Raw genomic sequence first — 27,675 nt, 5'->3', positions numbered from 1 at the left:
GTCATTTCCTTCCGTAGGTCGCCAGTGCTTCCGGGTTGCGGTCATTTTGAGCCCGTATTTGGGTGACTTCTTGGAGGCCGAGTGGCTGTTTGCTCCCCACCCCCAACGCCGCCGTGGTGTTGCGTACCTGACTGCTTCCGCACGGTTTTCTTCCTCTTTGACCCCTCTCGGGTCCCCTCCAGACCTTCTATCCTCGATCGCCCCTGCTCGCCGCGCCGTCGCTCGCCGCTATTGTCCGGAGGTGGGTGAAGTGACGTAAAGAGCCTCCATTCCGCCCCCCACCTGCCCACTCACCACCCCCGTGCGGCCAGCCGCTACCCTGTGCCTTCCGCCATTTTCCCGATTGCAAGGGTGTGCCGATCACCCGCGGGCTCTCGGGCTCCCGAGTGATTTCGTGGTGACTAATGTGTGTACCGGGGTGTTGCAGGTTGGAGACGCAGATATTGTGGGTATGCAGTGCGGGAATCGGCCATAGGCTGACGAGGGTTCAGTTCAGCTTTTTTCTGTGGCCATTAAGAGGTTAAAATTGTGTTGTCTGAAGGGGCCTTATCCGCCCTGTTGCTAGGGTTTCTAAGTAGAATGCGGTTACGGGAACTAAGGTTTCATTTTTTCATTTAATTGTTTTAGGATACGAGCAGTCTATTTAGCAAGCTCTATCCATCCATGAGTTCGTTTTACCCTATTTTTTTTTTTCTAGCCAAGGCCCTCAGTGATGGTTTATTGAGTGAGTGAAATACGGAAGGGCCTCAGTTGCTATCCTCACCCGTGTATGCCATTTCACGTGTTCATGTAAATGGTTTTTAAGATGGGAATAATGATGGTCCTGCGTGAACATTCTATAAAATAAGCAGTTATCCAGCCTTTTGGTCTCTTAAGCCCTGAGACATGGGTTAAAAAGTAAATAAAAACGTATATTCTTGAAATTTTGCATTTTTAAATCTTATATATTCTAAGTCTCTAGAGAGCGAGGAAAGTTTGGAGGATACAGAATTTGCTGTTAGCTTTAACCACAGGGAGAAGGATATGACGTCTTTTGTTACTCAGTTTTTGCGGAGTAGTGCTTTGTGGGAGAGGTTGTATGTTTCCTGATGATTATTTCATTTTTAAAAAAATGGAAGCCCAGATATGAATTTTGAGATGTTTCTTCTTCTACTTTGGGAAATCATTGTAATTACTGTGCATATATTTCTGAAAGGACAAAAACATAGGGTAATGTGAAATAACCCAACTTCAGGAGGAGAAATATGTCCATTTCTTTGATGTCCTTTTATATCTTAATTTGACATATCTGTTGATAAATAATTATAAAGGACCTATTTTTCAATTAAGGGACCTAAGATGAGTCAGTTCCAACTTAGTTAATAGGTCTGTTACTTTTTTATTTAGGTCGCTATTTTTATTATGTCAAGTACTTCAGATGTAGTAGTATTTAGTAAATATTTGTTGCTTGATTGCCCTGTAGACTAGTAATTTTACTATACTACACCTTAATTGATTTTGGTCTAATGATTTCTAATACTTAAATGTTTTCGATGCAGGAAAAATGAATGGGAGGGCTGATTTTCGGGAGCCGAATGCAGAAGTTCCAAGACCAATTCCCCGTAACTATCAATTACATATTTATAATTAGAAGCACTTTTCTATGTAGAAAAACTCACTGCCTTGAGTAACAGCAACTGGACTGGCTTCATGGGTGTGTGACCTGTGCAGTCACACGGGGACTCACTCCATTTAATGATCTACTCAACGTTGCCATCTTGAATTTTTTTTTTTAAGATTTATTTATTTAAGAAAGAGGGAGAGCATGGGGGGGAGGGAGGGAGAATCCCAAGCAGACTTCCTGCTGAACGTGGAGCCAGACGTGGGGCTAGATTGCAGGATCCTGAGATCATGACCTGAAACCAAGAGTTAAGACACTTAACTGACTGTGCCACCCAGACACCCCCATCTTGAAATTCTTAATAATTTGAACAACTGGTCCCAAATTTTCATTTTGCACTGGACCAGCACATTATGTTGTCAGTCCTGACTAATAGATAGTAGCACTAACTTCTCTTTGAAGTCAGTTTGCTAACAGTTTACAAGCCCGTTGTTTAGAGACTCAACTATAGGGAATAAACTGAGGATTGCTGGAGGGAAGGTGGGTGGAGTGATGGGGTAATTGGGTGATGGGCATTAAGGAGGGCAGTTGATGTTATGAGCACTGGGTGTTATATGCAAATGATGAATCACTAAATTCTACCTCTGAAACTTAAAATACACTGTATGTCAACTAAATTGAATTTAAATTTTAGAAAATGTTTATGAGCCATTTGTTTAATTCATTTTTTAAAAATTGGGTGTGTTTTGTTAATGTTTAGACAATTAAATTTTTAGGCTTAGCTTTTCAATGGGCATTTTAATGTTTGCCAATTTTCCTTGGTAAAAAGACATAGGGGCTGATTACATTCCAACAGAGGAAGAAAGAAGAGTCTTCGCAGAGTGCAATGATGAAAGCTTCTGGTTCAGATGTAAGTTAATTTTCTAATCAACAAAATTTGACCTTTAGTACCTGAAATCATAGTGATTGATATAGAAAAAAATGGCACACTTTTAGTGTAGTGTGGTCACTACCAAAGGAGGTTAAGGGAAACAAATTGTACATATTTAAAGTAATAATTTCTAGAACTTTATTCAAGACCACGAGTTAATTTTGTTGGTAACAGTAATAGCTAGCATTTACTGAGTGTACATGGAGTATATAAAAGCAGTCCAGTTAGACTGATAACTAGTACCCTCACCTTACAAATGAAGAAATGGAAGTTTAAAGATGTTAAATGAATTACCTAGTGTTACACAGCTGGTAAGTTGTAATGTCTGGACTTGAAGCCGGGTCTATCTGAGACAGAAGCTTGTGATTTTAACTCTTAGACTTCTGACTATTATATGATAAACCCTAATTAGTTTCCACCTTATCATTGTGAAATACTGTTACACTTCTAGCTCCTTATATACTAGGGACCTTGTACATGAGGATTTTTTTTTTTTTTTTAAATACAGAGAGTGTTGAAAGCAGCGTATTAGAATCTTACTTTTGAACAGAGTCCTGAAGTTGCTTCATCTGGTCACTGTAGTCCTTTCAGATTAAAGTAACTTTTTAAAAAAGATTTTATTTATTTTTGAGAGAGAGAAAGCACGTGCACAAGAAGGGGGAGGGGCAGAGGGAGAGGGAGAAGCAGACTCCCTGCAGAGTGGGGAACCTGAGGCAGGGTGTCATGGGGTTTGATCCCAGGACCCTGAGATCATGACCTTAGTAGGAGGCAGACGCTTAACCAACCTAGCCACCCAGGTGCCCCTCAGATAAAGTAATTCTAACAAAAGCAAAAGAATTTTAGAAAGGGAAGGGGCAACTTAAGTAATTAAAGAAGATGTAAATTTTCATCAGTTGGCCTGGTATTTATGCTTGTGGTGCTTGGAAGATAAGTTTTATGAGACACAGTGTTTGTCATATAGTAGTATTTTGTTGTAATTGAGACAACGCTAATACTTGGAGAAGGATTAAGTGCATAATGGCAGTAGGAATTTTAAAAAGGGATAAATTAATTGGAGTTGATTTAGCTAAAAAAGACCTTATCAAACAAATGAGACTTAAAAACTAATAGGACTTGAGGTAAATGAAGGAAAATGGGGTTGAAGGAACATTTAGATGAAAGGAGTAGTGAGCAAAGACAGTCTACAGTAACTTGATCTCCTGGAGCCTTGAGGTTGAATTGATTGGAATAGAGGTCTTTTGTTGGGGGTAGAAAATAAACAATACCAAGAAGTTAAAGATTTGATTCATCATATACTTTGAGTTCTGTAGCCAAGGAGTTGGTTTGCAAATTTTTAAAAGGAAGGTTAGGTAGCAGTGTGCAGGATGGGTTAGAAGGAAGAGAAGTTACGCTTTGTGAAGTCTGTTGGGAGGTTTTGGCAGTAACTCAGGCATACAGTCATTGAGATGTCATTGAATGTAGTGTCATATGGCATTGGAAGATTTTTTTTAAAGGATACGTAACAGGATTTTTAAATAAACTATAAGGGGTATTAACTTTCAAGATACCCATCTTAGGAGACTAGTGATGACATTACTGATTGAAAGATATTTAATCAGTAGGAGTTATTGTTCGAAGGAGGAAACTAGTTTGGACACTCTTTCCTGGTGCAACATTTGATTGCAGAAGATGTGTAAGCAACTAGAGAGAAGCAAAGGTGTATGTGAGAAATTAGGGTTGGAGGTATAGTTGTATTGGTGAATTCAAGGAATTAAGTGTAGGAATAAAAGCATAAAACTGATAATATCTATCATGTGGTTAATATGTAGGAATGGTAGAATACATGACAAAAGTTTGGGTGGCATTCATGGGTAAGGCAACAAGTGGTAGTAAAATAATCAACATAGACCAGAAAGATAATAGGAGCTCTCATATAATCTTGTGCATTTTATCTTCCATTCAAAAATTCAGACTTACAGAACTTTCAAGCTAGAAAGAACCTGAGTAAGCATTAGGTGATGATGGACATATGCAGGTGAGAATAATTCTTTTAGATCCATAGTCATCATGGACCAGGGACCTGTAAAAAGTTTTTATGGCTCATAGTTTGGGAATAATTTCTCAGGGAACTCAATTGTACTCTGGCAACAGATCTTTTATCTTTGTGGATTGCCTAGAGTAGACAGATAAGATGGTCTATTTTCAAGTCTGTTGTTGACACAGAATTAAGAAGACAAGTCTGGTGGATAGGGGTTTGGGATCATTGTGCTGTTGGGCTCATGGCCACATAGCTACTATGGTGTCTAGATTAATTTCTGGCTGATAAGTTTAAGCTACTGTACAGGTTTAACATTCTAAATAGCTGTAACAGCATAACCCTAAGAGTATTGAAGAGCAGTGATCAATAGGCAGAGTACTCATGTATGCCTGACTATTAAAAGTAGGACACGCAGTATATGAACAATACGAGCCTCAGTAATCCTGTGTATTCAAACAGACTAATCGCGGGGAGCCTGGCTGGTTCATCCACTACAGCATGCAACTCTTGATCTTGGGGTTGTGAGTTCGAGCTTCACGTTGGGTGTAGAGATTACTTAAAAATAAAACAGATTAATCACAAGTTAGAAAGTGTGCAATAAGGAGAGGCTAAAACCCAGGTTATTAGTTGTATACCATATCTGGATTACTGGAAAATTACTGAATGACTTATATTAGTACATTAATGATTACTTTTAAAACAGGCTAGGTGTTGCATATTGCAGTAACATCAAGCATGGAAAGCACAGAACCTTGGCTGTAACCACAGACAACAGGCAATTCAGCATAGTGTTATCAGGAGAACTAATAGTCGTGTATTAGGAAATTTTGTACATTAACATTTGTATCTTCATATAAGGATGTGCATGTTTACATATGTTAAATATGCAGTATGTTAACTTCATATAAATGAAATAATGGTATCCATGTTACTTTGGAGAGTATCATCTTATGTCCATTGATTTTAAAAAAGATGTGATGAAAGTAGGAATGAGTAGAAAAACTACTTACTAAGGTAATTTTTACACATTTTTTTAGATCTATTAAATATATTCATCTTGGTTTAAAATTCGATTTGATCTAGGGTTCATTCTCTTCAAAGTAACTTGTTTATTTCTACTTTAATCTACTTTCTTTTCGTTTTAAAATATAACTATGAAGGGATCTTATTTCCATTTCTTGAAATTGTGGTCCTGGGCACTAACCACAAATTGGATATATCTGTGCCCATACATATAGGTAATGAAGGAATCTACATAAAAGGGTCAGTTTAATGTGTATTACATATTACAGTAGTTCTCAACCTCTGGAATTACTGAAAAGGTGTATGAATTCATATTGGTTTTATGCATCATTTATAGGTTTTGTGAATAATATATATGTACTACTGGTTTTCTTTTTTTTTTTTTTTAAGTTTTTTTTTTTTTTTAAGATTTTATTTTTAAGTAATCTCTATACCCACCATGGGGCTCAAACTCACAACCTCAGGATCAAGAGTTGCACGCTCCACTGACTGAGCCAGCCAGGTGCCGCTGTATGCTATTGGTTTTCTAATGAGACAGTATAGTGATTGATGAGTGTAGACTCTGGTGCCTGTCTGGATCCAAATCCCAGCTCCATCACTTAGCTTTCAGATTTTGGGCAAGCACCTGATGTCTGAATGCCTCACTTTCCTAATCTATATGGGGATAATAACTAATTTCAAAGGATTATTGTGGGGATTAATTCAATTTATTTTTTAAGTTTTAAGCTCTTTGTATTAAATGGCTATTAGTGCTACTGTGATTAACAAAAGTTTCAGTTGAATTTAGAGTAGCATTTTGTTGTTGTAAGAGGAGAAGAGTTTAAGGAATTTTAGGGGTCCTCATGTTGTATATGGTTGGGACTGGGGTCCTAATGCAAAATAGCTTTTGGTCAGCACTATTACTGGTTTGCCTAAGGAAAAAGATTATTTAACAGACTCTGAGATAGGAGTCACATAGTGCAATGGAAAAGGCCATGGATTTGGGGGGTCAGGAAATTTGATTTAGTCCCAGCTCTACCATAAACTACCTGTGTTGTTTGTTTGTTCGTTTTTAACATGGATTTTATTTACTTACTTGAGAGAGCAGAGCGAAAGAGAGCGAGCATGAGTGGGGGGGCAGAGGGAAGAAGCAGACTCCTCGCTGAGCAGGGAGCCTGACACGGCTCTGTCCCATCATGACCTGATCCAAGGCAGCCACTTAACCAACTGAGCCACCAAGTGCCCCATCTGTATTGCTTTTGAGTACATGACTTATTTTTTCTGAATATCAGTTTACTCTGGTTAGAATAAAGACTAGATAATCTCTGAAGTTTGTTTTAGTTTTATCATTCTCTTTTACTGTGACACAATACATGAGACAGATGTTAGTTCTGATCCATTATCTTTTATAGCATGAAAAGAAGTTAAGACTTGACTTAATAAATAAAGACATAGTAGTGAATGGCATAACTAGTACTAGAATCTTCTTAACCAAACTGTTACTCTCTGCATTTTACCATTTTGACCTAAGGACAAATGAAATGGGAACAGCACTGTCCGTTGTAGAGATGACCAACTGACTCAACCCCTTTTATTTTTGTATGATTCCTCATTGCTTTATGTTTGCAATCCTGAATCAAGCTGAAGGGGGAAAATGATAATAAATTATACTGATGCCATAATGAAAAGGGACTTGTCCTTCAAAAAACCTTTAATGTTAATACATACAGTATTTTAACCAACCAACCTTAAAGAAAGCATTTTTCTAGCAAAAGTAAAATCCATTTGTAAGTAGTAGACCAAGGATTCAAACCTTGGGGTTTCTGCATATTGTGTCTGATGGCAAAGCTAATGCCCTATTCCAAAGTTATGGATTTTAATCATGAGATCTCTAATAATTCAAATGTCTTAATTACCTTAGTTCTTGAATTGCTCATATGGCCTAGACCAGAGTGGAGCAAACTATACCTTAAGGGCCAAATCTGTTTTTGTATGGCCATGAGCTAAGAATAGTTTATATATTTTTATTTTTAGATGGTTGAAAAAAAAAGAATAATAATATTTTGTTACATGTGAAAATTACATGAAATTCATATTTTTGCATCCATAAATATTGATTGGAACACAGCTGTGTTCATTTGTCTACTGTTGTCTCAATGCTTTTGCTTTAAAATGGCAGTTGAGTAGATGAGACAGACCTGTGGCCCATAAAACCTAAAATATTTACCATCTGGGTCTTTACAGACTATTTCCCAACCCCTGGTCTGAAACTGTGCTGTCCAATGTAGCAGCCACATATAGTTTTTTAAATTTAAAATAATGTATAGCAGAAAGGATACAAAGCAAAATCAGCAAAAGGAGAGGAGTGTGGGATAAAGTCCATAAGAGACCAGGTAGACCAGGCACGGGCTTTCAAGACTTCTCTGCTACTAGAGTCACACACAAAAGGACATGGTAAATTTATCCAGCTATGAGTTGCTATGTGAGTGAAGTGTTACCGACCAAGGAATCTCAGTAGAGACTCAGTGCCTGGGGTTTTTACTGGGGACTGGTCACATACACTCAGCCTAGCAAGCACCAAAATTCCAGACTCTCAGAAGGAAAGCAGGTGTTCAGCTTGTATTTGTATAAGCAGTTTAGGCACAGTGAGCCACTTATTCAGGTCAAGTTTTATATCACTTGTAGGGAACTGTTTACCAGTCATGTTCCCACAAATCAGCTGAGGACCTTGTAAGGAGGTCTTTTTAAGGATAGCAGCCTCAGGGCCCCTATTTTAAAAATCCTTTTTGCACACTACCTAATTGGAAAACACAGATAGAGACTAGTCCCATCATCACAGGAAATTCTATTGGACAGTGCTTGTGTAAAAAACAGTGATTTTTAATTATGAGCACCTTTGAGATTATGATGGAGAGCTTTGGATTTTTCACTCTGGGTTAATATGCGCATATATGTAGATTTTTTAAATTAAGTATAGTTGACACAGTGTTACAGTATGTAATATTTTCACTTAGTTTTAAGGAATTCACTGGTTTAGAAGAAAGAACTTTAGTATTTAAGATATGTATTTGTGTATTCTTGCCCCGTCACCATATAATTGTGGACAAATACTTCCTGTGTTTTGGTTCATACAGCGTACTACAGAACTTAAAAACTTGAGATCTGATATCAGACAATTAGAATCTGGAACTGCCATTGAAGTAGCTCTGTGGCCTTGAGCAAATTACTTAACATCTCTGAGTTTCAATTTTCTTATCTTTAAAAGGGCAGTAATTAAGAAAAAATAACTCTACCTTAGAGATATGGTAAAAAGTAAATGAGAAAATGTACGTAAGGCACTTAGCATCGGCCATGGAATTTAGTAATTCAATAGTGGCTCTTAACTATTTGTAATACTTCTTGCCTCTCATTTATTCCCCATTACTGTAGCTCAGAAATGACTTTTGGTCCCTATTTAGTATGTTGTCTTAAATGGTGATACTAATGAGTGGCTCTTTTAAAGACAAATCTAGATGGTTCTTGAAATACATTGTTTAATATTTGTAATATTTACTTAAATTTAAAATTTTTTTAAATATTTTTACTGACTGTAATACAGCTTTTATTTTTATTTTTTTAAGATTTTATTTATTCATTTGAGACAGAGAAATAGAGAGAGCATGAGCAGGAGGAGAGGCAGAGGGAGAGGGAGAAGCAGACTCCCTGCTGAGCCAGGAGCCCAACGTGGGGCTCAATCCCAGGACCACGGGATCATGACCTGAGCCGAAGGCAGACATTTCGCCATCTGAGCCACCCAGGCATGCCTATAATACAGCTTTTAAAAATAAGATCTCTCTTTTTTAAAAGATTTTATTTATTTGAGAGAAAGAGAAGAAGTATTAGTAGGGGGGAGGGGCAGAACGAGAAGCGGACTCCCTGCTAAGCAGGGAGCCCCACGTGGGACTCCATCCTAGGACCCTGTGATCATGAGCTGAGCCAAAGGCAGATGCTTAACGGACTGAGCCACCCAGGTGCCCCGGAAGAATCTTTTAAAGATCTTCCTAGATGGTTATACTGATACGTATTTATTCTAATGAACTCAGACAAAATCTTTTCCTTTTGTTGATGTTGACAAGTTCTTTTTCCTTCTTTAGCTGTGCCCTTGGCTGCAACAAGTATGTTGATTACTCAAGGATTAATTAGTAAAGGTAAATATTTAAACTTTAAATTTATTTGGCATTTTGGATATCATTACGTTTTTATGTTATTTTCCTGATTTTTAGATAAAGTGTGATATTAAACATCATTGATACACTTCTACAATACCAGGAGAGTTACGTCTGCATGGACCCACTGGCTCATATGTTGACTTGAGAATTTGATGTTCTCTGACACTGTAGCAACATTAACAATCTACAAGAGCGAAAAAGTAACTAAAAACCTGCAGAAGGTTTGCAGGAAGGTAGAGGGAAAAACTTGGTCTAGGCAGGCCATCACTATTACCTAGGATCTTGTTAGAAATGCAGATTCATGGGCCCCATCCCTGAGCATCTCTGAGGTAGGACTTAGGACTGTGTTTTAACAAGCTCCAGATGATTCTTACGCACTGGTTTAAAGATCAGTAGCTCCCTAGCTCCTTAAACCAGAACTTCGTCTTATAGTAATGGGGTTGGGGACACTTTCTGTCCCAAATTCTATTGGTGTGAATATTACAGTGCCTTGCTCCTAATTACACACATGACTAACTGAAGCAGAACTAATTACACACATGACTAACTGAAGCAGAAATTCCCTTTTTTTAGTTGCAGATACATCGTGATACAACTGTTCTCAGATAGGGTGAATCCCACTGAAAATGTTAGAACCTATAACCGAGGAGGCAAATTTTTTTGTACAGCTAAAATCTTCCTGGATTCTTGTCACCATTTGGTGATTATTTGCCTTGTCATCAGTGGCACTTTATGCTTCTGTGATTTCATTTGCAAAAGTCATACCATGATCAACGATGTTGTTCCAAAGTGTTCCTTTGTGATTGTAAGGTCTGAGCCTGGAGCCTTAACAGTAGAACTCAGTAATCCATTTTTTGTTAACTTATTTTTATTATTTTTTAAAGATTTTATGTATTTACTTTTAGAGAGTGTGTATACATGCTTGTGAGTCGAGGGGAGGGGCAAAGGGAGAAGGGGACAGAGAATCTTAAGCAGGCTCTACACCCAGTGTAGAGCTCGACTTGGGGCTCAATCTCATGACCCTGAGATCATGACCTGTACAGAAACTAAGAGTCGGACAATTAACTAAGTGAGCCACCCAGGTGCCCCTCCATTTTTTAGAAAGAATTGCCGAAAGTGATTTAACCTAGTTTATGGAATAATGTTTGTTATATAATATATCATAATTTTGTCAGAGTTGTTACTGTTGAAGAGTTGATAATTTGGAATAAAAATATAAAAAAGAACATTGAATGATGTGTTATTCATGTAACTATTTCCCAGGATTAAGGGGTTTTATTATTGTTGTATTGAAGATTTGTTTTGGATGCAGTGTTCTAATAAAGTCAGTCTCAAAAAAAGAAATTGGGAAGACTTTAGAAAAGGAGTTCAGAATCCACCAAGACATTTTGCATTTAATCAGGATGCCTAATATTTTGCATATGCTTTCATCTACAGTGTGTCATACTCAACATAGACTTAGCTGCTCCATCACTACTTGTTCCCTTTCTTTCAAAACATTTAAACATGCCCAGGTCTGTTCTGACTTGAAAATATAAAAAAGAAAAATCTTCCCTCATATCCGTTTCCAACTGTTCCCAGCTGTCTTGGATATGAAGCCAAACTTCACAAATGAGCGTTTTGCTTTGTACTTCTTTTAACCCATTACAGTCTGTGTGAAAAGATTATGCATATGTTCTGACATTTACCAACACTTTAAAAGTTTACCAACACAACCTACTTATTGCTTAAATTCGATGGGCGGTCTTTGTTCTTGGTGGTTATATGACCTTAGCCAAACTTTGAAACAGTTCTCTTCCCCTGGCTTCCATGACAGCATATTCTGATTTTTCTCCTGCTGGCGGCAACTCCATTTTTTCATGTTTTCTGAGTGTCTAGTGTGTACTATACACTGTTTTTGGTAGATAGCACTAAAAGACAAAAATTCATGAGGTCTTGGTACTTAATATTCTAATGTGGGTTTTCATCCTCCACTTGTATTCTTCAGAGTTCTGCTTTGACTTTCAGTCTTCAGTCTGTGTAAACTATTACCCAGTGATAATGTGGGCTTCAGGACCATTTATTGCTTTAAAACCCCTATGATTATCCCTAGCCTACATATCTGCTCCGGAACCATATTCTGCATGTCTTCACGTGGATGGTCCTCCTTACAAACTCTTCAAACTGACTGACTTCATCCCAAACTGAATTCATTTCCTTCCAGATCAGTTTCTCTGTTGTCCCCATGTCTGAATGGTATCACTCTTCATCTAGGAAACTGAGGCATTATCCTTAACTTCTACCCCTAATTTGCCTTACCCACTGAATGTTCATTCTAGTCCAGCTCTTAAATATCTCTGTAAACTGTCTACCTCCATTTGCACTGCCACTGTAATTAATGCAACCATCTGTTGCCAAGAGTATTGAGTTAGCCTTCAAGTCTGTTTGCCTCTATTCTTGCTACTTCCTCTTAAGAAACGGGCTATCTCTGGCACTGATCAGAGGGCAAAACTGTAAAAACTCTGAGAGCTAAAGAGAACATCTTGTTTACTGTTATATTCCTACTCTCTAGTATGTAGTGTCTGTGTTGTAAGTGGTCTGTAACTATTTGGTGACAGAATGAAGGAACAGTTCTTTTGAATGAAGGTGGATATTGTTACCATCTTCCTTTTTCTCACTGCAGTTGTGTAACTGAAGCTAATGTAACTTAGGTCTGTTTTTATACTTCATATACATGAAATCCTACAATTAAGTATTCTTTTGTATACCTTTTCTCAACGTTGTAAGATTCATCCAGTGGCATGCTAGAACTGGCTTGTACCACTTCCAGAAAGCTGATTGTTAAATTTTCAACAACTTGGCAAGCCAGTGTTTAAACCATTGATAGCTTGAAATTGGTCATGGTGCAAGTATTGTCTCCATGGAAATTGACCAACATTACAAATCAGAGCTTTTTATTTGGAAAGCTGGTTTTCTAGCACATCACTAGATCATCCACATTGTTGCATGTAATTATAGATTACATATTCTTGTTGCTATATAGTTTTCTGCCGTGTAAATATACCACAGCAGTTTATCCATCCTGTTGTACATTGGCAATTAGGTAATTTCTGGTTTTGATTATTACAAATAGTTCTGCTCTGAATACAGCATCTTTTGGTAGACATTTTGCTGGGTCATAAATTATTTATATTTTCAGCTATGGTAGATACTGCTCAACTTTCTAAATTGTTTGGACCAATTTATACTCTCATACCAATTTATTAGTAGAGTTCTGTGTGTCACATTATCACCAACACTTGCTCTTTTCATGTTCTTTGAATTTTAGCCATTGTGGTGAGTGAACAGTAATACTGATTGTGGTTTTAATTTGCATCTCCCCAATGACTAATGAAGTTGAGGACCTTTTCTTTTGTCTATAGCTCACTTGAATATATTCTTTTTTGGCGAAGTGTCTGTTCAGTTCTGTTGTACATTTTTTATTGGATTGTCTTTTTCTGTTGGTTTCATGAGGGTTTTCTATATCTTCTAAAAGTGAGTCTTTTGTCAGATACATGTATTGTGATTTTTTTTCCCACTGATTAACTGTAGTTCTTAATATGATAGAGTATAATTTATCATTTTTTTTATGATGAAGGCTTTTCGTGCTCTAAGATCTTTGTCTCTTAACAGGACATGAAGAATCTCTTATGCTTTTTTCTATAAGCTCTATTTTTTCTTTCATACTTAAAGTCATTTGGAATTGTTTTTGAATACAGGCATATCTCATTTTATTGTGCTTCACTTTATTGCACTTCACAGATACTGTGGTTTTTACAAATCTGTGGTATATGGCAACCCTGCTTTGAACAAGTCTCATTGGTGCCATTTTTTCAACAGCGTACTTTGTTCACTTCGTGTCTCTGTGTCACCTTTTGGCAATTCCCACAGTAAATGTTCTCCTTATTATATTTGCAATGGTGATCTGTGATCAGTGATTACAACTCTAAAAGCTCAGGTGATGGTTAGCATTTCTTAGCAATAAAGTATTTAATTAATGTATGTGCACTGTTTTTATTTTTTGGACAGTGTTACTGCGTATTTAATACAGCATAACATAATTAACATAAACCTAACTTTTATATGCACTAGAAAACAGGAAAATGGATTTGACTTTCTTTATTGTAATTCTCCCTTTATCTTGGTGCTCTTGAACCGAACCTGCAATATTTCTGAGGTATGCCTGTATTGTATGAGGTAGGATAAAAGTACATTTTTCCTTTGCTCATTTTCCAAAGAAGGTGACCCAGCACCTCCATTTTCCTTTCCTTTCCTTTCCTTTCCTTTCCTCATTTTCCATATGAAGGTGACCCATCACCTATTTTGAAAGGACTGTCTTTGTTCACTGCATGCAGTGTTGCCTTTGTCATAAGTGACTATGTGGATGTGTTTCTCGACCCTCTTCTGGTTTTGATGGGTTTATCTATTCTTGTACTTACAACAGTCTTAATTAGTGTAGCTTTATTATAGATCTTGATATTTGTTGGTAGTCAGTTTTTCAGTTTTGTTGTTTTTCAATATTGCCTTGGTTCTCAGCTCTTTGTATTTCTACATGATTTTTAGAATAAGTTGGAGGGGCGCCTGGGTGGCACAGCGGTTAAGCGTCTGCCTTCGGCTCAGGGTATGATCCCGGCGTTATGGGTTCGAGCCCCACATCAGGCTCCTCTGCTATGAGCCTGCTTCTTCCTCTCCCACTCCCCTGCTTGTGTACCCTCTCTCGCTGGCTGTCTCTATCTCTGTCGAATAAATAAATAAAATCTTTAAAAAAAAAAAATAAGTTGGAATAAGTTTTTCAACTTTTAGGAACACTTTCTTTGATTTTTAATTAGGATTATATTGAATTTATAGTTGAATTTATGGAGAATTGTTATACTGACAATACTTAGTCTTTCCTTGTATGGACAAGGATGCATTATTCTTCCATTTAGCTTTCATTTCTCTCCAGAAGTTTTGTAGTTTTCAGTGTACAAATCTTTCGTATTTTTCATTAGATTACTCCTGGATCTTTGATGTTTTTTGGTGCTATAATAAATTGTATCTTTCAAAAATGTTTGGTTTGTTTCCTGTATGCAGAAATTCTGTTGTGTTTTTTTTATATTGACCTTGCATCTAGTGATCTTGCTAAATTCACCTATTCTAATAGATTGTAGAGCCTTTTGGACTTTCTTCATATTTCTGTTGATGTTAAATTTACTGGTCCTTTTTTTTAAATAGCTGTAGTTTTAGACTTCTCTGAGGTAATGGAAAGAGCTGATGTAGTCAGGTAATACTTACAGATAGTCTGTACTGATTTTTCCTTTTATCTTTGCGGGTTGCCCAAAGCTGCTGAGAAGTAGATATATCTTTATATTGCATTGCTAAACTTTTTTTTTTTTAAGGTTTTATTTATTTATTTGACAGAGAAACAGCCAGTGAGAGAGGGAACACAGGCAGGGGGAGTGGGAGAGGCAGAAGCAGGCTCCCAGCAGGACCCTGGGATCACGCCCTGAGCTGAAGGCAGACGCTTAACGACTAAGCCACCCAGGCACCCCTAAACTTTTTATTACTTTTGTCTCATGTTAGAAGAGACTAGATTATGGCTCACAGAAATAGTTTTCTTGCATTTTTTACCATAATTTATGTAATTTTCTTGTATACTTTAAGCATAAACTTGGCATAAGCCTATTTTATTTTAATAAAAGATCTTAATTATCTAAATATGTCTATCTCTAGCAATTAATGTGACTCAGAAATACCTACTGTTTTATCTTTAGGAATCCTTTCAAGTCATCCCAAATATGGTTCCATCCCTAAACTTATATGTAAGTATGGACAACACTCGTTTTCTTAGCTTTCTTACCTAAGTAAAATAATTAGTTTTTACCAAATGTTTTGTCTTGTCTAACTCATAACAGTTATTTGGTTATTTGTTTTGACCAGCTTGTTTCAGCTTTTCATTAAATGGATTAGTCAACTACTTGGGCATTTTATTGTTAGCATTAAGAATTACAAGTTATTTGAAAGAGAATTTTTTTCTTTTATAATATAAAACTATTATTTTTAAATAATTTGTAAAGATATATAGTATTTTAAAATAAATTCTCTGGTTTGTGAGGAAAAAAATTGTCTTGCTTTACAGAAGTAAGATGTCTTTTAAAATTAAATCTAACTTTTAAAAATCTCTTTACATTTTAAAATGTAAATAAGCATAATTTATCTACATATTACAGTGTGGTTTATAGGAAAGAAGCTAAATTGCTTAGAAAAGAGCACTCGAGACTTTTTATGAATCTTTCCAGGTTAGCCTCTCTTATATATTGGAAATAAACACATAAGGCAACAGTGGCCACATTTAGGTACCACTTCATAATTCATTATTCATTATTTTAAGGAATTTGTTGCACCTAATTTTAAAAACAGTCTTAAGAAATTAGCTGGGCAAATTCCCATTTTACAGGAAAAGAAATAGCCTGAAATCCCTGTGACTAGGCTAGAACTATTTTAATTCCTTTACCACATTTTTCCTGTCTATATTAATAATTAATAAAGTGAAATTTATGTATCACAGAGCAGTTTTATTTTGGATTATTTTATTTTGTGAAAGTGAATTATATATACAGAATCTTGCTGTGTACTCTGAATCTGATTTAATGTGGTACTTTTACCATTATTTCAGGAAATCTCAGTTTTCCTGTATCAAGACCTATTTAAGATTACATTTCTTAAAAAGTGTTCTTTTAGGATTTTTATTTAAATGGGTACTTTGAGTCACATTTTTTGTTTATTTTTACAAATAAGTTGCTTGTATCATGGGATACTTTGCTGGAAAACTTTCTTATGTGAAAACTTGCCAAGAGAAGTTCAAAAATCTTGAGAATTCCCCTCTTGGAGAAGCTTTACGCTCAGGACAGGCACGGCGATCTTCACCATCTGGGTAGGCCAAATTCTGATATTTATTGAAGGTTTTTAATTTTAGCTAAAAAAAATTGTAACTGGATATTGCTATAATTCAGGGCATGAAACATTGTGTAGTCTGGAGGACTGTTGGAAACTTGCCGTTCTGCAGGAGGCTAAAACTATTTTGTTTTAAAAAGTGGAGTAAAATATGTTTACCTTTGTTTTATTTTTATTTTTTTGTATTTATTTATTTGAGTAAATTCTTCCCGCAACTTAGGGCTTGAACTCAGGATCCCAAGATCAAGAGCCACCATTTCTATCAACTGAGCAAGCCAGGCACCCCTACCTATGTTTTATTTTTATTTATTTATTCATTTTTAAGATTTTATTTATTTGAGAGAGAAAGCACAAGCTGGGTTTGGGGAGAGGGAGAAGCAGGCCTGGCTGAGCAGGGAGCCCGACACAGGGCTTAATCCCAGGACCCCAGGATCATGACCTGAGTTGAAAGCACATGCTTAACCGATTGAGCCCCCCCCCTTTGTTTTAAATATAGAGTTGCATCCTATTAGGACTGCTTATACCAGAATAAAGGATTTTAATTTGGCAAACACCTTTGATTACTATATTTTGGACTTTTCTTTTGAATTACCAAATTTTATCAGTCCCATATCTTAAATTTCAACTTTTTAATCTTTCTGTTGTTTAAATTAGGGAAATTATTTTAAGTATATTTTCCAAATTTTTGTTTTGATTATGTAAGTATAAATAATCTGTCCATCTGGATAGGTAGATAAGTAATAATGTAATTAAGTAGATTTAATAGGTAAATTGTTATAAATGGTAAACCCCATGAAAGCTAGTATTACTTACATATCTGTTTAACAAAATAGCATTTATGGCCTGCTGGCTGTGGAACTAACTTCCCAGTTAATGTGGGAACTGGACATATTTTCTGATTTGAGATACTTTTTTTCTTTCCAAGGACTTTTTTTTTTTTAAGATTTTTATTTATTTATTATTTTTATTTATTTGAGAGAGAGTGAGTGTGTGTGCCAGTGAGCGGCTGGGAGCAGAGAGGGAGGGAGAGGAAGGGGGAAAGAATCTCAAGCATGGTGCTCAATTCCATGACCCTGACTNAGGCAGACGCTTAACCGCTCTGCCACCCAGGCGCCCCTGGACATATTTTCTGATTTGAGATACTTTTTTTCTTTCCAAGGACTTTTTTTTTTTTAAGATTTTTATTTATTTATTATTTTTATTTATTTGAGAGAGAGTGAGTGTGTGTGCCAGTGAGCGGGGCTGGGAGCAGAGAGGGAGGGAGAGGAAGGGGGAAAGAATCTCAAGCATGGTGCTCAATTCCATGACCCTGACTGAGATCATGACCTGAGTCAAAACCAAAAGTCAGACTCTTACCCAACTGAGCCACCCAGGCACCCCTCCAAGGACTTTAAACACATTAAAATGATCTTTGAAGTGGGGTGCCTGGGTGACTCAGTTGGATAAGCAGCCGATTTTTTATTTCAGCTCACATCATGCTCTCAAGGTCATGAAATTGAGCCCTGTTTTGGGATCCATATTCAGTGGAGAGTCGGCTTGAGATTCTCTTCCTTCCTCTGCCCCTCCTCCGACCCCTTGCCCACGTTCTGTCTTGCTCTCAAGAAAATTAATAATCTTTTTAAAAAATGATCTCTGAGGGGCACCTGGGTGGCTCAGTCGTTAAGCGTCTGCCTTTGGCTCAGGGTGTGATCCCAGAGTCCTGGGATCGAGTCCCACATCAGGCTCCCTACTCCACTGGGAGCCTGCTTCTTCCTCTCCCACTCCCCTGTTTGTGTTCCCTCTCTCGCTGGCTGTCTCTGTGTCAAATAAATAAATAAAATATTTTTTTTTAAAAATGATCTCTGAAAGCTTAGGAATTAGAAAACTAGATATACATTTCTATATTAAGAGTGACCGTTTTTAAGTTGTGTAAATGGGTCAAAACTTATTTTTAAGGTTTTTGTGGCAGAGAGAAAGACTTCATTTTACTGTTATAGATAACCGTGTAAAAATTACATAATTCCTTTAGAAAGTAAGATAACTAGTTTTCATACCATAACACATTTTTTTTTAGGGTGTAGGCAGTAATTTGCGTTTCTTATACAATATGATTTACAGGCACTATTCTCAGAAGTCAAAATACGACTCAGATTTGAGTGGTCATTCATCTTTTGTGACGTCTCCAGCAGCAGACAACATAGAAAAAGAGATGCTTCCTCATTATGAGCCAATTCCATTCAGTGCTTCTATGAATGAATCTACTCCCACTGGTATTACTGATCATATTGCCCAAGGTAGAAACTTCTCTTGAAATGAGTTTCAGCATTATATGGTCCAACGTATGTATAAACTTTATTTGATGACCTTTTCTGCTGGATATCACCTGTATGTTCCACCATCAGCCTAAACTCAGCATGTTTGTTCATCTGGTTCTTCATTCATTCAACATTTTTTGACTTCCAGTAGGTGTCAGGCACTCAGCTAGGTATGAAAGAGGTATAGATGAATAAGACCTGATTCTTGTCCTTGAGAAACTCTCTTAGACTGTTAGAAGATACAGAGATATAAGGAAAAATTACTAATATGTCCCATTAATCAAAAATACTAACAAAGTTTAATGATTATTGCAAAGAAGTGGTAAATTGGGCCATGGGGAGGCTTCAGAGAGGTTACACTTGTTAGGCTGGTCTTAAAGGCTTTCAGCTTTTTTGTAATGTGAGAAAAATAATAATTACCTGCCTTACAGAACTCTTGTCAAGTGAGAAAATCCATGTGAAAATGCTTTGTGAAGTTTGTGTAAATACTAGCTTTGAAGATCGCAGAATGTAAGTGAAACAACATCAACTTTGGATTAAGGCCTGGATTTGAATGATTGACATTTGCTAGCTATGTGACTTTAGGCAAGTAACTTTGTGATCCCTTCAGTTTCTTGATCTCTTGAATGGAGATGATAATACTTCTGTTAAAGAACTTTGGGAATGAGATGAAGTAATCAGAGGTAATGCCTGTCAAGTCATAGGGTCTTAACAGTTGTTCATTTCCTCCTTTCATTTCTTTAGTCTAATTTGCAGTGAAAAGTGAAGAATTAGGAAGTACAGGTTTGCAGTTCCTTATCTAAAAATCCTAAAATCCAAAAAAACTTTGACAACCACAAAGGTTTATTTTTAAATTTTTTTATTATTAATTTATTTATTTTTCTGACATGGGGCTTGACTGCATGGCTCCAAGATCAAGAGTTGCATGCTCTACCAACTGAGCCAGCCAGCCACCCCACAAAGCTTATTCTATAATTAAACTGGTGATGAAATCTGACTTAACAATCATTTCAAATCCTGACTTAAACTGACACAAGTCTATTTATAATCTTTATCTTAATATGACTTTTCCTGCATTTTGTTGTACAAATTTTAATGTTTGCTTATGCACTGCTGCTTCAGACCTCTGAATGGATGGATATTAAGTAATATATTACCGAGCTATATACTATGACATCTTTCTAAAATCTGAGAAACTGAATTTTGAAACATTTCTGACTACAAAGTTTTAGATAAGGGATTGTGGATAGAATATTCTTTGAAAAAGTTTGCTTTAATGCAAATACCATAAGCCAGTAACTATGAGGAACAAGAACATTTTTGTTGCTTGAGATGGGAGAGGTTTGGATCTATGTGTAGGTTAAAGGGAGGGAAGGGAAACAGTGGGAAGGGAGTTGATTATAGGTCAAGTAATGTTGCAGAAGTTGTAGAAGGGCTTCTTAGGTAGGTTAGAACATAAAGTAGCCACTAAATATATGTGGCCATTTAAATTAATTAAAATTAAATCATATTGAAAATTCAGTTCCTCAGTTGCTTTGTAGGATTTCAGTTGTTCAGAAGCCACATGTGCTTGTGCCTACTCTGTTGGAGTGTGCAGATACAGAACATTTCTCATCATTACAGAAAATGATATTGGACAGCATTGCTTTAGAGCAAGTTGGGGTGGGGGCAGTGAGTATTAACATTTTGGAAAAGAAGAAACAGGAGAGAGTGGAAGTTAAAGTAATTAAAGACATTCTTAAGTGGATGAAAGGTTCAGGTTGAGAGTCTTGGCCACCCCCCCCCCCATGTTTGGAAACAGAGACCTCCCAATTAGAGAGGGAAGGAGGTGAGCAGATTAGAGAGTGGTTAGTATTTATCTTCAAAGGCAGCTGTTCTTAGTTCTCACTGCATCTCTCATTTTCCTAGTCCCTCAAGTTCAGATCCATTCTACTTGTATTCTAGCCATCCATCACTTCTTCCCTTGTTATGATTTTCATTTTTCCTTCCATTTGCATTAGAAAATTCCATCCTATGTTGCACAATTCCTTTTCCAAATAAAAGCAGACAGACAAAAAAGCCCTTTGGTATCTGCCCACAGACTATAGCAAGGCCCATATTTTGATATATTTTATGTCCTCGAGAGCAGCCATCTATCCATCCAGTGTTCTGCTTTCCCAATCCCTTCTCTAAATAAAGTTTGCCACTCTTTGACTACTTTCCATATGGGCCAGTTGTGGCCTCCTCTGCTTTTGCCCTAGCTGCTGTCCTCCCTTACCAGGACTCTTTTCCCCTCTTGTTAAAGTCCTGTTTGGGCTGTTTGGTTCTGCTTTCTTTTATTAGGAACTGAAAGAGTTATTAATCTTTCAAAGTAGAAAGCATTCTTTCATTGCTGTTAGACTTAGAGATAGTTTATTACAGTTAGATTGAAATCAATGCTGTTTTATATTTTATTCCTTCCAGCTCTTTATAACCTTCCTAGAGTAGTAAATCATGCTCCCTACACAATGCAGAATATTTTCATTGGGCTTTTTAAGTGGAAAAAATTCTCCCTAATCTTCTGATTTATGTTTCCATTATTTGTCACAGAATTTTGGAACAAAGAAGTATTTTCTTTTCAGTGAGAAAAAGTATTAGACCTGGAAGGAACTTTAGAGATAGATCATCTAGTCAAACGTCTATATTTCACAACTGAGAAAACCAAGATTCAAAGTTTAGTGATTTGCCCAAGGACATTCACTTTTGTTGGCAAAGTGAGAATGAGAACTTAGGGTTCCTAACTAACAATCTAGTACACACTATCTCCTTCAGAATTTTAAAAATATCATTTATGGTAAAGGGAAATGAGTTTAATAATTATTCATTAATAGTGAAATGTGAGTACTTTTTAAACCCAATGTAAGATGATGTTTTTCTTCGTATTCTTTTTTAGCAAAAATTTAGTTTTCAAGAATGGTACAATATTCAAACTAATATATAAAGCCTTTTGCTTTGTATCAGTGCAGTATACTTTGTAGCAAAATAAAAGGTTATGCTTGAAAACATTTAAAGCGTAGTTATGTTGATTTCAAGATTTTTCACTGGGACTTTACTGTAGAGTTCCAAAATACCACCTACAAAAACTGCTTTTTAAAAAATTATTTTAATTAATAATGATTATATTAATAAAATGATGTGCCTAATTTGTATGTAAGAACCTCTTTGAAAACTACTTCTGGAGTGATGTGTAAGGCTTTTTGTTGACTGAATTTTATGTTAGCCTTAGTTCATTTCTTTTAAAATGTTTATATGACTTTTTTGCTGGTTATACATTTTGTACATTATGTTTAATATTTGCTCCTGTCATCTAATAGTAAGAGTAACCACTTATTTTTACATCAATATTTAACTCTTTGATGGTATATATTGCTACCTTAACTTTCTTTGGGAGAGATGAAGAATAAATGCTGGTTCCCTGGCCAAAATTATCATTGCCACTTTTTTCTGCCTCAGTATTGCTCCATTAGACCTGAGTAAAAATGATGTATACAGTGATCGAAGGCTATGTTTTATACCTTCAACAGTTATTTCCAAGTGTTTTTGTTTAAGTATAAAGATGGCACATTACTTTTTTTAATAGTTACAGTTGTTCATGTATAGACTCTGGTTATAGGAACATTCAGCTATGGAAATATTACTAAGTAAAATATATATGATGTCAAATTTTGTTCAGTTGCTACTAGTAGGATATATTTCTTTTTAATTAAATAAGCAGTGTGAATAATTTTCCAGTTTAAAACACTAGTATTTTAGTGAGTATAAATTACACTGGTATATATTATAATATCCATTCTTCTGGCAGTGGTTACTTTTTAATTTTTTTATGTTGATTTTAGAAATAAAAGCTTTAAAGTGTAAGAGAAAGTTTTCATTTTGTAATTATGTTGGGGAAAGTCCAATACCTTTGGAATGGTGGTAGTGATTTGACTCTTTTACTTTTTTCTGCTTTTATTGTAGGTAAGAAACATTTAGCAAATTTAGTTGCTTTGGATTTATTCAAATCCTTTTATCACCACTTATTAACTGTTTGTTGTTTTAGGACCTGATCCCAACCCTGAAGAAAGTCCTAAGAGAAAAAATATTACATATGAGGAATTAAGGAATAAGAACAGAGAGTCATATGAAGTAACTTTAACACATAAGACTGACCCCTCAGTCAGGCCTATGCAGGAAAGAATGCCAAAAAAAGAAGGTATGATAGTTTAGTCTGAATCACTTTACTCTTTAGGATCGGAAACTTCAGCATTAGTTAAAAACATTAATTATACTAATACATGATTTAATTCCTCAAGCAATTAACCAAAATAACTTTTTTTTAAAAGAATAGTTCCGTCACAGTTATTAGTCTTTCCTTTTCTAAAGTGTTCCAAAGACCATTTTGTGGTCCAAATAGTGGTATGAATTAAGACAGTGAGACTAGTTAATACATTGTAGAAATTATAAATTATAAATTATAAATTATAAATCCATTTGAATGTTTTCTCTTACCAAAAATCACCCTGGACTTAAGTGTTTTTTAAATGATACATCGAAAGCATAAAACCAGATCTGGTTGCCTGAGGTTGATAACGGGCTGTAATGCCACTTTAAGCAGAATGAGAGAATCATGACTGAGTAATGAAATTGATTTTCTTATATGCTTTGTGAAATTGAAATAGAAGTTATATGCGTTATAAACCAGCTTTTAGGGCACTTCCAAAAGAGGAGTTTGACTTTTTTCAGTAGTACTTTTACTCTGTAATTAATTATAAATTTAAAAATTCACAGCTTGTTTTTATTCCCTTTGGAACAGCTATACATTATCCAAAGTCAATTTTCTGACACACGTTTACCCCAATGGAAGAAGGCATTTTGAACAGGGATTTGTACTTATTTCAGTGTACAATTCTATGATGTCTTTTTTGAAGAATTTTAGAGAGAGTCATTGTTTCAAGGTTTTCTGTTTATTACTTTAAAAAAAAGAAGAAAGAGGTCCTTGATACCTTCTTGAGAGTCTTATGCCACAAAGAATGCAAAAATACTTAGAAATTTTGAGTATTTTTTATTATGATTGTTCTTTTAGAACCAATTTTATTTCTGATTGTTAGTGGTTCCTTCATTTAGAATTCTATTTTCATAACAGTTATGGATAATGTCGCTGTCATACTATTAGTGTAAAAAAATCTGGCTTTAAAATAGATTTGTAATAAAAAAAATACTTGTTAATGTTTATCATTAGAAGAAAACCTTTAGCATAAACATTTTGCATTCAGTGGCCATCATTTTGTAATATGTAGACTTACTGCTACTTTGTTCCGCTAATTAATTTGAGGATTTAGACTGTAAGCTCCATGAGGGGCAGGCAGTAGCAATTTCTCTCATTTTTGTGATCTTTTCTATTACGTGTCTGCACAGCATAGTGTGCACTCATGGATCAGACCTGAAATGTTTTGGTTGGGCTTTAATAAGCTTAACAAAAGGAAATAAGGTAGATCTTTGGCAATTGCTGGATTTTGACATTTGTGATTTTGAACAATCTTGAAGTTCTGTTACATGACATAGTAACGTGAAATAATTTTTTTCTTTGTAAAAAGAAAGCTGATTTTTTGGTGTCTGCTCTATATAATTTAAAGAAAAAAACAGTTACGAAATAGTTTGGGTGATTTTGTAGAATGTTCTATTTTAGAATCTAGACAGAAAATTTGACATTAGTACAGTGTAGATTCACTTGGTCAGAAAGTGTCACTTAAAGTTTTCAGCTTCAGTTTGTATAGATTCTGTTTGTTGACATTTACCTAAATTAGAAATTAAGACTGAGAAATTTCAAAAACATAAGCATATTATCAATTAGCTATGAGGGCAATGATGGCACCACACATCTTATAGCTTCTAGAAGACTTGTCTTATACTCATGAGGGAATGAAAGCTAGGGGAAAAGGCAAAAATAGGAGGGAAAAGGTATATAATATCTTAGTATAATAATGTAATAGTTCGACTTAAACAGACTCCCTGAAAGAATCTTGGGGGAGGGGTCCCTAGTCCGTACTTTGATAACTGCTCCTTTACATTGTTATGAATACTCGAGTCTTCTGAAGAGTTGGAATCCACAGATGAAGACTATGTAGAAGAGAGGCCGAAAGTAAAAGGGTAGAGAAGACAAAGGAGCTTATTTCAAAATGTAATTTCATGTAAAATGCAGGAATATTGGAAACCATTTCCTTCTTATGTAGTATTACAGCTTATGGGAGAGAAGAATGAATTAACCACAACCTGAAGACTTGATCATTTCTGTTACTGTATTTTTTGTGGAAAACAAAATTCAAATGTTTCTTATTATTTTTTATTTCCTGGTAATTTTTGTGTGTGTGCTATAATATATACCACACTTAGTATGGTAAAGTTGTAAAGGTGTCCACGCTTTGGACCTAAATAGACCTGTGTTCAGATTTTGGTTCTGTTTGCTTTATTAGGCTTGTACCTTGGGCAAGTTACTAATCTGTTTTCTCACTCTTCAAATGGGGATTGTGTTTACTTTATAAGGTTGTTATGAGGATCAAATATTGATGTAAAGTTTTTGATAGAGTCCATCATTATTAATGTCCAACCTTCAGTTCACAAAAGTCTAGCTAGCCCCTTTCTCTCATGTGCATTTATTGAAAATGAGAGAGAAACGTAATTTGCATCATAGTAGCAAACTTAAAGTAGTATCTTTCACTTGTTAATATTTGGAATTATCAATTATTTGTGCTTTTTTCCTAGTCAAAGTAAACAAATATGGAGATACTTGGGATGAGTGAAAAATTGCATCATTGGACCTACTGCAGGCGTTCAGTCTCCAGCTTCATCTGGGTGGTCACGAATATCTGCATGCTTTGAGCTCAGCAGCAGTCTTCATAAACATTTAAAACCAGAACCTGGGTTCTTGTGGTTTGGCTTATTAAAATGATGTTTAAAAACACAGATTTTAATGTGAATGTTGTGTGAATATATTCACCTTGAGGAGCTATACAAATGATGGTATTATACCATGATCACAGTTTGTGAAATCGTTTTAAGTTACAGGGTAAGGATACTCTCTTATGAAACTATAAAGAGATTGTATATTCTAGGATCAGCATATATGAAAATAAATACCTGCATGTTGAATTGGGGTGGGTGGGGGGAGCAAGCATAATTTTAAGTGTTAAGCTTTACATCCAAAAATTATTAAAAAAGCCTTTCTCCGGTGTTTGTTGTATTCACTTATTAACGTTTATGGTAAATAAAACATGACGGAACATGCAACTTTGTTGGTTTCATGGTTTTATTGTTTGTAATCTCTTAAGTCTAATTACAAGTGGTGTTTGTAGGGATAGGAAATTAAGTCATCTGTTTCTGAATATTTAATAGTGAATGTGATGTGCGTAAATAAACATAGTAAATAGCTCAACACGTTTAAGCAGTGGTCATATTTGAAAAATGCCGATTCTACAGGAATAAAAATTCGGTATACTTTCTTCATTGCCGACCTAATGTTTGTTTCTGGTTCAGGTGAATGGAAAGTGAAACTGTTCTCATCTAAATTCTGTTTACTCATACTGCAGTTCTACCAGAAATATTGTGTTTCAGTTAGCTGTTGTAAATCCCCAAACTTGGTGGCTTAAAACAGTGGTCACTTATTATCTCCATTTTCTCTGTGGGTCCCAATGAAGGAAGGATTCCCTAGGGTGATTGGCTGCGTGTCTCTTAGGTCATTCAGATGCTGGGTGCTTCTGACGTCAGGGAACCAGAGCAGCTGGGGTCTGGCCAGAGCATCTCTCCCTTTGGTGTCAGGATCTTGCCGTGGCCTCTTGGTGGGTCTGTGGGCTCCTCACGACATGCTGTGCTCAGGACAGACTTTTTTATGTGACCGCTTAGGGCTCTAACAGGAATGGTCCAGCAAGCATGTCAGAGCTGCACTGCCTTTTCTTTCTTTCTTTTTTTTTCTTTAAGATTTTACTTATTTGACAGAGACGGCCAGCGAGAGAAGGAGCACAGGCAGGGGGAGTGGGAGAGGAAGAAGCAGGCTCCCAGCAGAGCAGGGAGCCCAGTGCAGGGCTTGATCCCAGGACTCTGGGGTCACGCCCTGAGCCGAAGGCAGAGGCTTAACGACTGAGCACCCAGGCGCCCCTGCCTTTTATTTCTGACCTGGCCTCAGTCCTATAGCATCTCCTCACAAGCCCGCCTATGAAAGGGCAGGAATGTAAGACTCCCACTTAGTCACATTTTTACAAGACCAGTGGGACGGAAGGAGTTCACCTTTTGGGCACAGTAATTCACATCCCTCTCATGCAAAATAAACAACTTTCCCAGGACCTCCAGTTCATACCCATTTTAACAACAGCTCAGAGTCCAGGAGCTCCTCTCATCTGGTCCAGTTGTGGGTGAGAATCTTTGAAGTACCATTCCTCAGTCTTAAGGCCTGTGAACTGAAGAGAAATTACCTGACCTATTCATCCCAAGTACCTGTTCGGCATCCATACCGCTCCCATTCAAAAGGGGGATGTGAGAAGCATATGCCTGGCACTTGTCCATAGCAATTCTGAAGTCCAGCCAGCTTCGTGCTGCCAGTTCTCTGTGAGGGCTTAGGCATACCCCCAAGGGTTCGCCGTGGCTCTGAGTCCTGCCTTTCCCGTAAAGGTAGCTCGTGTTTGCAG

General features: G+C 36.3%; 1 protein-coding gene across 8 annotated transcripts; it reads left to right on the top strand.

The window, feature by feature from the left end:
• The first annotated feature begins 9 nt into the window (after positions 1-9).
• On the top strand, positions 10-26,284 carry OCIAD1 (OCIA domain containing 1). 8 transcript variants are annotated; one of them, XR_004628876.1, is made up of 9 exons: positions 10-241; positions 1,539-1,601; positions 2,430-2,510; positions 9,684-9,737; positions 15,530-15,577; positions 16,554-16,689; positions 18,807-18,982; positions 19,435-19,588; positions 23,061-23,193. XR_004628876.1 is itself a non-coding variant. In XM_034671834.1 (9 exons), exons 2-9 carry the CDS (start codon positions 1,544-1,546, stop codon positions 25,791-25,793), a joined length of 666 nt encoding a protein of 221 aa, XP_034527725.1. In that variant the 5' UTR covers positions 10-241; positions 1,539-1,543; the 3' UTR covers positions 25,794-26,284. The 8 variants fall into 8 exon arrangements, 6 of the variants coding, with proteins under 6 accessions (XP_034527725.1, XP_034527726.1, XP_002919457.1 ...); XM_034671834.1 differs by lacking the exon at positions 23,061-23,193 and adding an exon at positions 25,760-26,284 and having other exon boundaries at positions 19,435-19,513; XM_034671835.1 differs by having other exon boundaries at positions 19,435-19,513; positions 23,061-23,199.
• Positions 26,285-27,675: the final 1,391 nt, after the last annotated feature.

This window comes from Ailuropoda melanoleuca, chromosome 11, assembly GCF_002007445.2.
Source record: "Ailuropoda melanoleuca isolate Jingjing chromosome 11, ASM200744v2, whole genome shotgun sequence".
NCBI lineage: Eukaryota > Metazoa > Chordata > Mammalia > Carnivora > Ursidae > Ailuropoda > Ailuropoda melanoleuca.
The sequence above is the reverse complement of the archived record's forward strand: the minus strand, read 5'-3'. Positions and strand labels throughout refer to the sequence as shown.

Excerpts from the sequence above, each read along its gene's own strand:
- OCIAD1 (XM_002919411.4), top strand. The coding sequence starts at position 1,544 with ATGAATGGGAGGGCTGATTTTCGGGAGCCGAATGCAGAAGTTCCAAGA. Across the intron at positions 1,602-2,429 it reads AGTTCCAAGACCAATTCCCC|ACATAGGGGCTGATTACATT; the intron begins GTAACTATCAAT and ends CTTGGTAAAAAG. Across the intron at positions 18,983-23,060 it reads TACTGATCATATTGCCCAAG|GACCTGATCCCAACCCTGAA; the intron begins GTAGAAACTTCT and ends TTGTTGTTTTAG.